Genomic DNA, 16,564 nt, shown 5'->3' with positions numbered 1-16,564 from the left:
GGACTGATTTCCTTGAGGATTGACTAGTTTATCCCCTTGAAGTCCAAAGGACTCTCAAGAGTCTTTTCCAACACCACAGCTCAAAAGCATCAATACTTCAGTGCTCAGCTTTCTTTATAGTCAAACTCTCATATCCATACATGACTACTGGAAAGACTATAACTTTGACTAGATGGGCCTTTATCAGCAAAGTAATGCCTCTGCTTTTTAATAAGCTGCCTAGGTTGGTCATAGCTTTTCTTCAAAGGAGCAAGCGTCTTTCAATTTCATGCCTGCAGTCACCATCTGCAGTGATTTTGGAGCCCCCCAAAATAAAGTCTTTCACTGCTTCCATTGTTTCCCCATCTATTTGCCATGAAGTGATGGGACTGGCTGTGATGATCTTTGTTTTTTGAATGTTGAGTTTTAAGCCGGCTTTTTCACTCTCCTCTTTCACTTTCATCAAGAGGCTCTTTCGTTCTTCTTTGCTTTCTGCCATAGGGTGGTGTCATTTGCATATCTGAGGTTATTGATATTTCTCCCAGCAATCTTGATTCCAGCTTGTGCTTCTTCCAGCCCAGAGCTTCTCATGATGTACTCTGCGTGTAAGTTAAAAGCAGGGTGACAATATACAGCCTTGAGGTACTCCTTTCCCAAATTGGAATCAGTCTATTGTTCCATGTCCAGTTCTAACTGTTGCTTCCTGAACTGCATACAGATTTCTCAGGAGGCAGGTCAGGTGGTCTGGTATTCCCATCTCTTTAAGATTTTCCATAGTTTCTTGTGATCCACACAGTCAAAGGCTTTGGAGTAGTCAATAAAACAGAAGTAGATGTTTTTCTGGAACTCTCTTGCTTTTTCAATGATCCAGCGAATGTTGGCAATTTGATCTCTGGTTCCTCTGCCTATCTAAATCCATCTTGAACATCTGGAAGTTCACAGTTCACATACTGTTGATACGTGGCTTGGAGAATTTTGAGCATACTTTGCTAGTGTGTGAGATGAGTACAGTTGTGCGGTAGTTTGAACATTCCTTGGGATTGGAATGAAAACTGACCTTTTCCAGTCCTGTGGCCACTGCTGAGTTTTCCAAATTTGCTGCCACATTGAGTGCAGCACTTTAACAGCATCATCGTTTAGGACCTGAAATAGCTCAGCTGGAATTCCATCACCTCCACTAGCTTTGTTTGTAGTGATGGTTCCTAAGGCCCACCCTAGACTTTACATTCTAGGATGTCTGGCTCCAGGTGTGTGATCACACTATCATGGTTATCTGGGTCATGAAGATCTTTTTTGTACAGTTCGTCTGTGTTTTCTTGCCACCTCTTCTTAATATCTTCTGCTTCTGTCAGGTCCATACCATTTCTGTCCTTTATCGAGCCCATCTTTGCATGAAATGTTCCCTTGGTATCTCTAATTTTCTTCAAGAGATCTCTAGTCTTTCCCATTCTATTGTTTTCTCCTATTTCTTTGCATCAATCACTGAAGGAGGCTTTCTTATCTCTCCTTGCCTTTCTTTGGAACTTTGCATTCAGGTGGGTATATCTTTCTTTTTCTCCTTTGCCTTTAGCTTCTCTTCTTTTCTCGGCTATTTGATACATACGTTATTAATGTGTATCTTATACACAATAGTGTATATATGTCAATCCTAATCTCCTAATCCATCCTATCCCCCACTTTCCTCCTTGCTCTCTCATTTTATTTATTTCTCCCTTTATCCTCACTTCCCTCTCCGACATCACCCACTGTCCCCCAGCCCTCTGATGCATCTAATGACACCCTTCTGTTGAACACGTGTCTTGCAGGCGTGCATTTCGGTGCTGCAAGGACCTGGTTCTTGGTGTCACTCAGCACCATGCCGGAGGTCCTGTCTGGCTGTGGGCGCCTCCTCTCTGAGGCTGCTCAGGCTGCATGGTGCCTGGGGCTTGAGTCCTCGCATTTCCCTCTTTCTCTTTTGGGAATAGGGGACAGCTCCCCGTTGCCTCCAGCTTGTCACCACACAGATGCTGTGTAGCAGACATCCCCACAGGTCTCCTCGTGGACATGGCTGAAACTTTTTTTGGTATTTACATACCCAGGAGTGGAACCACAGCGCACCTGTCAGTTCAGGTGACTCAGTCGAGCCTGACAGGTTTCCAGAGCTGGCTCCTGTCTCTCGCCATCCTTAGCAACACACGCAGTTCCCAGCTTTCCAAGTTTCCCAGTGGGACAGGCACAAAGTGGCAAGTTGCCGCTGTAACGAGCATTTCTCAGGCTTCCAGTGACCTTTGGAATGTCAAGCCCAATTGATACAACTACAGTCATCCCCCCTATCTATGGGAGATTGATTCTAGGACCTCTGCAGATAGATGCTCAGGTGCCTTATGTAAAATGGCACAATTTCTACATGTTACCCACCCACATCCTCCTTTATACTTCATCTCTTTTTCTTTCAATTTTATTGCAAAATAATTGATATACAGGCAGATTCTTTACCAGCTGAGCTACCAGGGAATCCCATAATTGATCTACAGCACTGCATACATTTGGAGGCTTCTCTGGTGGTCACTAGTAAAAAATCCACCCGGCAATGCGAGAGACACGGGTTCAGTCCCTGGGTCAGGAAGATCCCCTGGAGGAGGGCATGGCAACCCACTCCAGTATCCTTGCCTGGATAATCCCATGGACAGAGGAGCCTGGCAGGCTACAGTCTATGAGGTCACAAAGAGTCGGACATGACTGAGCGACTGAACAACCAAGTTTAAGGTGTGCAGCACGATGACTAAACTAGACTTACATACATCATGCGATGGTTTGCACAAGTTAGTAAATATTCACCATCTCATTTAAACACAAAGTTAAAGAAATAGAAAAAAAAAATTGTGATGAGAACTCTGAGGAGTTGCTGTCTTAACAATCCTCCTACATACTTTAAATCATAGCTAGGTTACATACAATGCCTAGTACAATGTAAATGACATGTCAATAGTTGTAAATACAATGTAAATGCTATGTAAAGCATTGCCTGCCAGATGCAAATTCAAGTTTTGCTTTTCAGGTCTTTCAGGAATTTTTAAAAATCTTTTCAATTCCTGGTTGGTTGAGTCCAAGATGTGGAATCCACGGAGAGAGGAGGGAGGGCTGACCTTATTTTTTCTTTCTGACGGGCAGGAGGAGGAACAAGGGCCTGTTGAGGGGAGGAACCCCAACTCCCTGGTGCCCAAGCACACTAGGCCGTTGTGCAGCTGTGCTTCTCAGAGAACTGCCAGCTCCCGCCTTCCTTCCACCTGCTCTCAGCTGGCAGCCTGCTGCTCTTGCCTCAGGCGCCTGTCATGCAGGGGCACGCAGAGGTCAGACCTGGGGCTCAAGAGCCTGTTGCTGCCAGAGCTGAGAAAAGAAGGGCGCAGAGTGACTGCCCACTGGCTCAGTGACACAGCTTATTTCTAGGAGAAATAAACTTTATATATATATATATATATGAAAGTGAAAGTGTTAGGCACTGTTTGTGACACCATGGACTGTAGCCCGCCAGGCTCCTCTGTCCAAGGGATTCTCCAGGTAAAAATTCTGAAATGGGTTGCCATTTCCTTCTTCAGGGGATCTTCCCAACCCAGGGATCAAACTCGGCCTCCCATACTACAGGCAGATTCTTTACCATCTGGGCCACCAAGGAAGCCTATAAATATGTATATATAATACATATTAAATATAATATATAGTGTATATATTATATAAAAACAGTATATAATATATACACTATATTATATTAATATATTAATAAAGTATGTTAATACTTTATTAATATTAATTAATATTAATACACCACACTTTAATATACTATCATTTAATATATAGTATATATAATATATTTGATATATTTAACATATTTAATATACATAATACATACTTAATATACTATATAATTTAATATACTATACTAATATAATATAATATACTTTAATATAGTATTATACTTTAATAAACTATAATAAAGTATATTAATATTACTATATATATGACTCCACTGGTAGAAGTATATATTAATAGATACATATATTAATAGATACTATATATTAATATGCATTGATATGTTATATATTAATGTATGATGTATATAATACATATTAATTATTATAATGTATATGTATACAGGCATACTGTAGTTCATGGGGTCACAAAGAGTCCAATATGACTTAGCAACTGAACAACAAATATGCATATATATATATGTGAAGTGAAAGTCGCTCAGTTGTGTCCAACTCTTTGCAACCCTACAGACTGTACAGTCCATGGGATTCTCCAGGCCAGAATACTGGGTGGGTAGCCTATTCCTTCTCCAGGGGATCTTCCCAACCCAGGAATCGAACCGGTGTCTCCTACATTGCAGGCGGATTCTTTACCAACAGCTACCAGGGAAAGTCTCGTATGTGTATATATATACACACGTACATACATACATATATATATATGACTGAAGCACTTTGCCATACACCTGAAACTAACACAACATTGTAAATCAACTATGAGCTGCTGCTGCTGCTGCTGCTGCTGCTAAGTTGCTTCAGTCGTGTCCGACTCTGTGCGACTCCATAGACAGCAGCCCACCAGGCTCCCCTGTCCCTGGGATTCTCCAGGCAAGAACACTGGAGTGGGTTGCCATTTCCTTCTCCAATGCATGAAAGTGAAAAGTGAAAGTGAAGTCACTCAGTCGTGTCCCCATTTTAGTGACCCCATGGACTGTAGCCTACGAGGCTCCTCTGTCCATGGGATTTCCCAGGCAAGAGTACTGGACTTAGGTGCCATTGAGCTGTTCTTCCATAAAAAGGAAACCACTCACTGCTATTTTCTCAGCATAAAAATGTATTTGAATCTTACTGAAATCATATTAAATACATAAAACTGCATTTGATATGTTTGCAGGCACAGCCCTTAGCTGAATCATAAAAACACAGGTTATTTTTTGAATCTTCCCAACATTTTTGCAAAACGGGCTCTCTTGCCTTATGGCCTTCTCCTTCCCTGTTACTCAGAAGTTGCATTCCTCACCTGAGTTTAACTTCTCTCTGCTATCTGGGTTGCGTCATGGAATCCCTTACGGAGCAGGTCTGCTCAGGAGACAGCTGCTGCTGCTGCTGCTAAGTCGCCTTCAGTCGTGTCCGACTCTGTGCGACCCCATGGACGGCTGTCTACAAGGCTCCTCCGTCCCTGGGATTCTCCAGGCAAGAACACTGGAGTGGGCACAGGGTTAATGGCTGAGAACATGGTTGGTTACACCCAGGACGTTGTTGGCAACCATGGACCCTCAGAAGCAGTGTGGATGATGCTTTGCCCAGGTTCCGGAAGACAGGCTGCCTCTCTCACCCTGTGGGAATATTTGTCCCACTTATTTGTGATGTTACCAGGCCCTGTTTGCTTCTGTTTTTCCAGCTGCTTAAAAATGGAGTAAAATGCCATTTCCAGTTCCATGCCCTGCCTTCCATACTAATCTGCTCTCATTCTGTCTCCAAACTACCACTTCCACTGGTAGTCAGGAGGTACAGTGTCCCCATGATGGGATATTTTAAGCAACACCGGGGCTGGGCCGTATTAGACCTTCCATCTTGCTGGTCACACCACAGCTGTCTGCACGCCCAGCACTTGGTGAGGACAAGTGGGTTATGTAGCCAGGGCACCCGACAGCATGGTGATGATGGCAGTGAAGTGAAGTGAAGTGAAGTCGCTCAGTCGTGTCCGACTCTTGCGGCCCCATGGACTGTAGCCTACCAGGCTCCTCCCTCCATGGGATTCTCCAGGCAAGAATACTAGAGTGGGTTGCCATTTCCTTCTCCAGGGGATCTTCCTGACCCAGGGATCAAACCCAGGTCTCCAGCGTTCCAGGCAGATGCTTTAACCTCTGACCCACCAGGGAAGGCCCTGGAAATGTTGCCTTTCTCCAAGAGCAGGGGGCTGGCACAGTGAACCTCAGAGAAGTTCTATCAAGAACAGCAGGGTCCACTGAGCAAGTCTGTGTCCTCGGGAAGAGAAATGCAGGCAGGATGCATGTGGATCCCACTTTAGGAGTGTTCTTTCTAGACTGAGGACAGAGCTTCCTTGACTTATCTTTTGGGGGCCTGTGCTGGGTCTTCGTTGCTGCTCGTGAGCTTTCTCTAGTTGCAGCAAGTGGGGGCCTCTTATTGCAGTGACTGCTCTCCTTGCGGAGCACAGGCTCTAGGCATGCAAGCTTCAGTAACTGTGGCTTGTGGATTCAGTAGTTGTGGCTACTCCGTGAATGTAGGATCTTCCCAGAGGAGGGATCAAATCTGAGTCCCCTACACTGGCAGACTGATTCTTAACCACTGGACTATCAGGGAAGTCCTGCTTCCTTGATTTACAATAGAGTTGCATCCCAATAAACCTATCATAAGTTGAAAATATCACAGGTCAAAACTGTCTTTAATACACCTGAACATCCTAGCTTAGCCAAGTTTACCTTAACTGGGCACAGAACATGTACATTAGCCGACAGGTGGGCAAACTCATCTATCACAAAGTCTATTTATAATTGTGTTGATTATCTCCTGTAATTTGCTGAAAACAAACAAAAAAAAGAATGGCTGTCCACATAGTGGTTATTCACCCTTGTGATCATGTGGTTGACTGGGAGGCGCTGTGACTGCCACTGGCCAGCATCACAAAGGCACTGGACCACACAGCACTAGGTGGGACAGGATGGTTGTTGTTGTTCAGTCATTAAGTCGTGTCCACTTTCTGCGACCCCATGGACTACAGCATGCCAGGTTCCTGTGTCCTTTACTATCTCCCAGAGTTTGCTCAAATTCATGTCCATTGAGTCGGCAATGCTGCCTAACCATCTCATTCTCTGTCGTCCCCTTCTCCTCCTGCCCTCAATCTTTCCCAGCATCAGGGTCTTTTCCAGTGAGTCAGCTCTTCACATCATGTGGCCAAAGTATCGGAGCCTCAGCAATAGTCCTTCCAATGAATATTCAGATTCTTTACCATTGAGCCACCAGGGAAGCCCTGGGAAAGGATAGAAATTCACAATTCAAAGTATAGTTTTCTCTGAATTCATATTTCTTTCACACCCTCATAAAGATGAACCATCATAAGTCAGGAATCAACTGTGCATCCTCAGGACATCAGCAAAGTCTGGAAACAGACTTTAGGCAGTGTGTTAGTTACAGTTTTAAATATTATGCTCAGTGTGTTTTTAGATAAACTACCCCTGAATTCAAAGTAATGAGCATTACTGTTAATTTTTTAAAAAACTAAAATAAATACACTTTCATGTTCAAAACCTAGAAACATTGAGAAGATACTGTATTTATAGCACTTTCACATGTTAATAGTTGGACAACTTGCTTTAAATTTAGGTAACTGGAGATTAAGAAAAAATGTATTTAGTATATTATAATCTATGAAAATGTAAGTAAGTTAACATATATGTTTATATATATTATAGATAAACTGTTTATATATTGTTAATCCATGTTTTCCAACTTTGCAGATGTCCTCTGCAGGCATAGAAAAGTCCAGAAGAAAATATACCAAAAGAGAAAACAGTGATGATTACTTAGAATAATACATAAGACTTTTTCCCTTCTTTTTGCCTTTCTATTAGTTTCAATTTTTTTTCTTCAGAAATTAGATTAAAAAAGATAAAATCCCAAGGTCCTTTGTTATTACTAAAAGCAAACCAGAGCTGCTGTAGCACATGTACAGAAAGCCCTGACTCCAGATTGCTCATCCCTTTTGTAGTGGGGGAACAGGTTCAGTGGCTCTGAGTTTTCTGCCAAAGTAAGTACAGGTTTCTGCCTCATCAAAGGGCCAGATGTCCATTCATTTGTTACCAAACCAAACCTTGATACGCTCACCTTCTTGCAGTAAAGCCAATCTGCTGACACTGGGTTGTACTGCCAGAAAGTACAGCATTTATTCCAGGTGCAAAGCAAGGAGTCCAGGCAGCTAGTGCTCAAAAGATTAGAACTTTCTAGTGGGTTTCAGGGGAGCATTTTTAAAGGCGACGTGAGGGAGAGAGCCTTAGAGTACATGCTCAACTTGTGCACAGTTCTCTGATTGGCTGAGAGTGGGGTAACAGGGCAGGGTACCAGGGGTTAACGTAATCACTCCTGAGGCTCCAGTGGGTCTGGAATATACATGCTCCTAATGGTCATCGGGTGGCTTCCCAGCTGGCACTAGTGGTAAAGAACCTGCTTGCCCTTGCAGGTAGATGTAAGAGATGTGGGTTCAATTCCTGGGTAGGGAAGACTCCAGTATTCTTGCCTGGAGAATCCCATGGACAGAGAAGCCTGGTGGGATACAGTCCATAGGGTCACAAAGAGTCGGACACGACTGAAGCAACTTAAAACACACACAGTAGCCATTGGGTAGTTAACCTCTTCCTTTTGGTGGTGGTTTTAGAAGCTGTAAAAGAACTCAGTGACCTGCATGAGACACTGTTACCCCTGTTGTGTACTTCAGGGAGGAACTAAAGATTCTGTTACTGCCATATGGCTGATTTACTGTTTGAACTGTTACCAATTCTCCTGGCCCAACTGCTACTTTTGTCACTATACAATCACATACCTTTGATCATTAATTCTTGAGTCAGGCTTTTGTGACTCTGGGGAGTCCTGGGAGACTAAGCTTTTCTACAGACAAGAGGCAGGCAGAGGACTCTGGGGCCAGGGGGAGAGTGGGGATCTGGCCCAGGAAGGCTCCACAGGGTCCTGCTCCATTATATATTTGTTCAACATGTTGATGGAGCAGCTGCTTGTGCTGCACACCCACTAGGTGCTGGGGGTGCAGTGAAAATGAGCAGGTGACATCCTTGTCCTCATGGAGAAGCTTTTGAAAAAGAAACTATGGGATGTTAAACAGTGATGAGGGCTAAGCAAAAGAAAATAAAACAGGGCAAGCTGGACAGGGCAAGGTGGGTTGGAGCTTTGGTGATGGGGGGTAGTGCAAGTGAGGGGAAGAAAGATGTGAAGAGCTAAGTGTGATATTGGGGTGCACTCCCCCCAAGAACTCTGTGGCCTCCTGGGCACCAGGAATAGGCATGCACCAGCATCCCCATGATCCCCAAGCAGCTCAGCACTGGTCCAGCTCAGCCCCATGGCACCCAGCGATCACAGCACTCACAGGGTAGTCCTGACTCCCCCAGCAGGGCCTCCCAGCCACCCTGCCAGCCGAGCTTTCATCCAGGTAGATGAAACAGAAGAGTGCTGGAGGGATCCATAAGGCAGTCCCCACTCAAACTGGAGGAATGGGAGCATTTTCTGATTTTTTTTTTTCTGGAGAGTCAGGATTACAATTTGAGCCCAGCACAAGACTCTGGGTTCTGTGGGTGATGACAGACAGCCACACCTGTGAAAGGAGGGAGACACAAGTGATGGCAACAGGCACCCAGCAGTGGGAGATGCAGGTAGTGCCCCGGGCTGGCTGACCCCACCCTCCCCGACTGCTGCCCTCTATTGCTGGGCAAGACATCTCCGGGGCCTGCCACCACTGACATAGCAGCCCAGGCAGAAAACCTCAGTGTCTCAGGCTTAAGGGAAAGGAGAGGGGTCAGCCAGGGCCAGAGTGGCAGTGTGGAGGCAGTCCAAACGTGGGTTGGAAAAGAGTTTCCAGACACAGAGCGTCTCAGAAGGGAGTGAGTTTATACAGACCCAAGAGGAGAGATAATGTGGGTGCTGCGAGCTAGCAAGCCGATCCCTCCTGACAGACCAGGGAGAGCCGACCCCTTTCGTGGGTTAGGAGCCAATTTTTGTAGCCTCAAGACAAAGAAAATTTCTGCTGGAAGGGTGGCATTAGTTGATTGGTTAGGGTGAGCACTGGGAAGGGCATTTTTGCCTAATATGGGGTCAGGAAGCCTATTCATGAGGATCAAGGGGCGGCTTTTGGCAACGATGGGGTGACCTTGTTTCTGGGCTCTACTTCTGGCCTTGGTACAAGGTCTTGCACCTGTGCCCTGGGGGCAGGACTAACAGTGGTCAGGAGTGTGTGTGTGTGTGTGTGTGTGTGGCAAATCCAGGGTGATTTGAAGGTGGGGACGGAGTTGGCGTTCTTGGAAAAATACATATTTAATTACAGAGATATAGAGAGATTAGAAACGGATAGTGTAGTAGGAGAATTAGTGGAGAAAAGAGGCTGAATAACTTGGTTTACGTGGAATAGCATCCATGCTCCAGATGGGAATTCAGCCAGAAAAACGGGGAGCAAGAAAGAAGTGACATGGGGGAATCAGTCTTTCCAGAAACTGATCCAATTTCTTTATTTTGGGGTTTGCTTATATACCTTTCGTTACACATAGAGATGAATACAGAGTCACGTGGGGGTCAGCAGTCCTGACCTTTATCAAAATCAGGTGCTTCACATAAAAAGGTCTTAGGGATTTTATGATCCTTTCTTTCTGATAACCAAAAAACTTATTTCTTCCAAGGGTGTTTTTTCTTAAACCAGGCACCACCCTCCAAATAAAGTTACATTCCTATACGGTGAGGATGTAGTGAGTTACAATCAAGAAAGGAATTTATTTAACCCAAGGTTAACATGATTAATCTTAAAGGTTAATACTTATTTCTCCTATATGTTAGTTATATTCATTATAAGGGCAGGGAACATGGAGATTTAGCGGCAAACATCAGCCCAACAAATGAAAATCCTTTCACCAATGCTCCCCTTAAGATCTATTTAGTCTTAAGATAGTGATAAAGTTACATTTTTACATAGCAAGGACACAGTGATTTATAACAAAGCACAGTGATCTATTACAAAAGAGAAAATTCATTAACTCAAAAAGTCTAGTATTGCTAACCTTAAAAACTACTATATTTCTTTTTCTATATTCCAAATACATTGATTAATATATTCCCAGGTGCCTAAGGATATGGAGGCCTGGCGGCAATCGACTCCACAGGAAGAAAAAGCCCTATGCTAATTAAAACTCTCAAAATACTCCAAAACTCTCTGTGCTGTTTATGGTTAAGAGGTAGTAAACAATCATGTGGCAGGAGTATGGATAATCCTGTCACACAAGCTAGTCTGTCAGCAGAGAGGTTTGACCTGAGACATCCTTGTCCCACCCAGGGGAGAGAATTAGCAGCAATTATTGACACAACAAATGAAAAATGCTTCACCAATATAATTCCTAACCAACCCACTATACTAATAATTTCTAACTCCCCAAAAGAATTTGCCTTTAGTAAGTCTAAAACATCTCATGCCTCTCAGGTTGGGAGGCTGTAAACAATCACATGTGGCCGGACGAACCTAGACAGGCGGGCTAGATAACCTTCAGAGGAGTCCGTAAGCTGAAACACTCTTGTCACGCCCAGGAATTTTTATTGACTTGGAGCTGCACGTTTACTCCTTCTCTGAGAGAAACGGCTATGGGGGAGAGCCCCCCGTAAAGTCAGAGGTGTAGGTGAGAGCATAAAACAGACTCTGGTTTTGGGGTTAGATGCTCAGGAACAGGGGGTTTCCTGAGGCTTGATCACGCTTTTGCGTATGCCAAGCCTTCTTCCTCATGACCTTTGCCATGGGCGAAGTTCCTCACGCTGGCCCGCGGCATGTGTGTGTTTCAGGTATGTAAATTCAGAAGCTGGATAGATGTTCCACAGGCTACTGGTTGGTTCACCAGCATGCTTAACGATTAAGAGTGATTCCCAACTCCTTTTAAATGGTTCCACCTGCTCAGCATCCCCTCCTTTTGCATATTTGCTATTTGAAGACAAAAGCAGGTTCAATTAGCTTCACATCTTCCCAGTTTTCCTCTACCACTATTGGCATGGGAGGCCTTTCCCTCCTCTGGGGGATCTTCCCAACCCAGGGATTAAACCGAGGTCTCCTGTGTTGTAGGTGGATTCTCCACCATCTGAGCCACCTGAGAAGCTCTCTACCACTCCTGGGATTTGCCAATATGAAGTTCTGGGACAGACAAACTGCCATTCATGGCCAAGCAGTGGCTTCTCCTGATCAATACTGTGTGGTGCTAACTGTTATATTCCTGTTTGTTGCAGCCCCAACCCCAAAAAGGCAAAAATGTGACCACTGGTCCCCGTGTCCTGCAGACAGCTATGCTTACCGGTTGCTCAGCGGGGGTGGCAGGGACAAATACGCCAAGATCTGCTTTGAGGATGAGATGTAAGTATCAGTGCGAGAAAGGAAAGCCTAGCTCCCCCGCGTGGTTGTTTGCCTTCTCTGAGGCTAAAAAGTGAAAATGAAAGTCGCTCAGTTGTGTCTGACTCTTCCTGACCCTATGGACTCCTCTGTCCATTGGATTCTCCAGGGAAGGATACTGGAGTGAGTTGCCATTTCCTTCTCCAGGGGATCTTCTCAACCCAGGGATCGAACCCAGGTCTCCCACATTGCAGGCAGAATCTGAAACTGACTAGGCAGCAAGCCTGTCCCAGGAGAGAAGGGCATGTCCTGGACTTCAGGCAGAGGCTAGGGGCATCCGAGGGGAGATGAGACAGCCCACTGTGCCTACGGTGGGTGGGGACATGTGCATTGTCTGTCGTGGTTTTATGTGTCACATGTTGAGCTTCCATTTGACAGCAGTCAGCACAAAACTCAGGGCTTCCCAGGCGGCACTAGTGGTAAAGAACCCACCTGTCAATGCAGAAGATGTGAGACGTGGGAGTTCAGTCCCTGGGTCAGGAAGATCCCCTGGAGAAGGAAATGGCAACCCACTCCAGTACTCTTGCCTGGAGAATCCCGTGGACAGAGGAGCCTGGCAGGCTCCAGTCCCTAGGATCAGAGTCAGACACAACCGAAGCAACTTAGCACACTTGCACACACACAGCACAAACGTCAGCATATATTTTGTACTCTTCCCTTCAAAATCAGGGAAACACCAAAACTCAGGACATAGCTGTCCTGCATTTGGGTTTTGAGTCTCACCCTCCTGGAATAAAGTCAGTGTCATCTCTCCCTGCAGCCCACACCCCTTGCTCAACTCAGTCCGGGTTCCCTGCAACTGCCTTACCCTTAATAGCCCACTAATCCCTGGCACTTGGAACTGTCCTAGGCCAGCGTGTTCCGTGGCTAGAGCTGCAGAACAAAGTACACAGACAGTGCAGCTTAAGCAACAGACATTCATTCTCTCACACTCTGGAAACCAAACGTCAAGATCAAGGGGTGGCCAGGGCTGGTTCCTTCTGGAGCTGCAGGGGAATGTCTGTCTCAGGCTCTCCCCTTGACTTGCAGATGCCATTTTCACCCTGGGTCTTCACATCACCTTCCCTCCTTGTGTCTTGGTCCCAACTTCCCCTCTTTGAAAGGACACCGTTCATATTGGATTGCTGTTGTTGTTCAGTTGCTAAGTCATGTTCAATTTGTTGTGACCCCATGGACCGCAGCACACCAGGATCCCTGTTCTTCACTATCTCCTGGAGTTTGCTCAAACTCCTGTTCATTAAGTCGGTGATGCCATCCAACCATCTCATCCTCTGTCTCCCCCTTCTCCTCCTGCCTTCAATCTTTCCCAGCATCAGGGTCTTTTCCAATGAGTTGATTCTTCACATGAGGTGGCCAAAGTATTAGAGCTTCAGCTTCAGCATCAGTTCTTCCAAAGAATTTTCAGGGTTGATTTCCTTTAGAATTGACTGGTTTGATTTCCTTACTGTCCAAGGGACTCTCAAGCATCTTCTCCAACACTACAATTTGAAAGCATTAATTCTTCGATGCTCCTCCTTCTTTATGGTCCAAATCTCACATCCATAAATGATGATTGCTGGAAAAACTATAGCTTGGACTAGCTTTGTCAGCAAAATTATGTCTCTACTTTTTAATACACTGTCTAGGTTTGTCATAACTTTCCTTCCAAGGGTCAAGTGTCTTTTAATTTCATGGCTGCAGCCACCATCCACAGTGATTTTGGAGCTCAAGAAAATAAAATCTGTCACTGTTTCCACATTGTCCCCTTCTATTTGCCATGAAGTGGTAGGACCAGATTCCATGATCTTAGTTTTTTGAATGTTGAGTTTTAAGCCACCTTTTTCACTCTCCTCTTTCACCCTCATCAAGAGGCTGTTTCATATTGAATTAGGGTCACTCTAAAGAACTTGTTTTAAATGAGTCATCTCCTTAAAGGTCCTGTATCCAAATGAGGTCACATTCTGAGGTTCTTAGGATTAGTATAACATTTGAACTTTGAGGGAACACAGGGTAACGCACAACACCCAACTTAAGGGTGGTTTGGGTAATTAAGTGATTACTGCAGATAAAAGAAACTGAGTGCTCCTAACCCTGAGCAGGAGGTCATTTGGAGTCATCCCACCAATTCCCCGAAAGCCAGGCCCACCCTCCCTTCTTTGTTGGTTGCTTGTTGCCCAGAGCACTTGGCTCATCCGCATTTTCCTCCCTCCGTCCCAGTCGCTTGTCTCTGCACACACCTCGTCCACCAGGGAGCGGGCAGCACGCTCAGAGAGGGGGTCAGATTCAGTTCCACACGCCTTAGTCAGTCCTGGCATATCCTTTGTTCAGTATTTGTGAGTTGGGTAGAAACAGCCGCTCTACAGGTCCATCCCTTCTCCAAGCCCCACTCACTCTGCCAGACAGTTTATTGACAAACGTTCATCTACCGATGAACCCCCAGGGTGAGGCCCTCAGTGGAGGGACCCTGCCCAAGAAGCTGACATCACAGTTCAGGGTTCTCCGCCTCAACCCCATGGACACAAGGGCCTGCTGGTTCTGTGCGGTGGGGGCCACACTGGGCATTGCAGGCTTGGCGATTCCCCAGGCCTCCACCCACTGGAGCCACAGAGCCTTCCCCCCTCCCTCTGGCTATGACTACAGCACTCATCCCAGATATTGTCACGGGTCCCCAGGGTGACATAATCCTACTCCCCACCCCATTAAGAACCACTGGTGTAGGAGAGAACAAGCTGGCAGAGGCGTAGGTGGACGTGGAGTACATCTCTCTCCACAGATACATCAGGAACACACCTTCAGACACAGAAATGCATGCAAACACCAGCTGAGAGCCGACAGGAGTACCTGACCAGTGGAAAAGAATATATAGAACCATGCGAAACTCACTAGCATGAAGGAACTACGGGGAAAAACAGGAGTGTTAGTAGGACTGGACCTCGGCGGGTGGGGGACTGAAGCCGGGGTCCGATCCCCACATCAGAGGAGAGACATTTAGGGCTGAGAGTGAAACAGCTGATCTGTGGCAGCCTAAATGGAATGAGAATCAGACAGTCCTTGCGGCAGCCATACATACCCCAGACTGGGACGCAGGTCCTCGGGAAGACACAGCGGCTAGGAGCTGGAGTTTAGGGATTGTGGAGCAATCCCGGGGCGAGGGCTGCTGATGACTGAGGAGAGATGGATTGAGGGGATGTGAGGGGAAAGATTGTGGTGGGAAATGCTTGTGGAGAAAAGCCGGGCAGCCATGGGAGCAAGGTGATACTGCTGAGTCACACGCAGTGGGTGGAGCCATCACCATAGCCTCTCTCTCCCGACACACCAGCACTGGCAGGTGAACAATGGAGAGGCTGGCCTGTCAAACGCCTGATGCACTGAACTACAGAGCAGGACCCCATGCAGGGTGCTCCTTTAAGTGCCTAATGTGCCTATTTACAGAGTAGGACCCCAGTCAGAGGGGCCTCCTCTGTGTGCCTGATGCACCTAACAACAGAGAAGGACCCCAGGCAAGGGAGCCCTCTAAGTGTCTGAATGGGCAGAGTTATGGAGAAACACCGGCCAAAGAGGCCTTCTGATCGCCAGCTACAAGAGGCTCAAAAAAAGACTCTGATAGAGCCATAACTCCTGCAGTGAAGACAGTCTGTGTCCCTGCACACTTGGCGCCGCCAGGGTCGCCTCAAGTCAAACAGCTGCACCACCTTCATGCTCAACTCTCACGGGGGCAGAGCTGCCACAGGCAAAAAAGTCTTTCATCCGTGTGCACAGGGTCGCTTTGGTCGTGTCCGGCTCTTTGTGACCCTGTGGACTGTGGCCTGCCAGGCTTCTCTGTCAGTGGGGTTCTCCAGGCAAGAACACTGGAACATATTGTCAATACTGGTTGCCATACCCTTCTAGAACACTGTATTTCCTGCTGCCCTAGCCGCCAACTCCCCTGAGCTACCTGGTGCTGCCAGAACCCCTGCGACCCAAGCAGCTTCATGACCTCCACACCTGGCCCTCACAGGGGCAAACCCAAATCCTCCAGGGAAGCCTCAGAAGCAAACCCCAGTGGACGAGCCACATGCAGAGGTGGAAATAAAACCACAATTGAAACCCAGGGGCAGGGTGGCTAAGGAAGAAGACCCAAAACCTTCCCATCAGCTGTACAAGCTGCAGATAAAATCCACACAATCAACTAGGCAGACTATGTCTATGAAATATGTAAAAGGGCACTGAGAGCTCCCACAAAAGAAAACACACTAGCTCTGAGGCAAGAACGCACAGGAGTAGGACCAGATTACAATCTGAGCTGCCCCCACAGCAGGTCCAGAGATGAGCACAGTGTTGAAGGGCATTCTAGGGAGGAGAGGTGGACTATGACTCCAAGCGAAGGAAAGGACTCTGACAGAAGTGAATAAAAAAAAAAATTATTATTATTATGTTTTCACTTGTTCTGTAGATTTTTTGGGTTTTTTTT

General features: G+C 46.1%; 1 protein-coding gene across 1 annotated transcript in view; it reads left to right on the top strand.

The window, feature by feature from the left end:
- The window catches only part of FAM3B (FAM3 metabolism regulating signaling molecule B), a 62,906-nt gene that overhangs the window by 19,678 nt on the left and 26,664 nt on the right, over positions 1-16,564 (top strand). Inside the window, exon 3 of the mRNA XM_040232220.1 lies at positions 11,976-12,099. Within this exon, the coding sequence (XP_040088154.1) occupies positions 11,976-12,099 (124 nt within the window). The remainder of the gene's footprint in view (positions 1-11,975; positions 12,100-16,564) is intronic.

This window comes from Oryx dammah, unplaced genomic scaffold, assembly GCF_014754425.2.
Source record: "Oryx dammah isolate SB20612 unplaced genomic scaffold, SCBI_Odam_1.1 HiC_scaffold_2, whole genome shotgun sequence".
Taxonomy (NCBI): domain Eukaryota; kingdom Metazoa; phylum Chordata; class Mammalia; order Artiodactyla; family Bovidae; genus Oryx; species Oryx dammah.
Note: the sequence above shows the minus strand (reverse complement) of the source record. Positions and strands in the feature narration are given on the sequence as shown.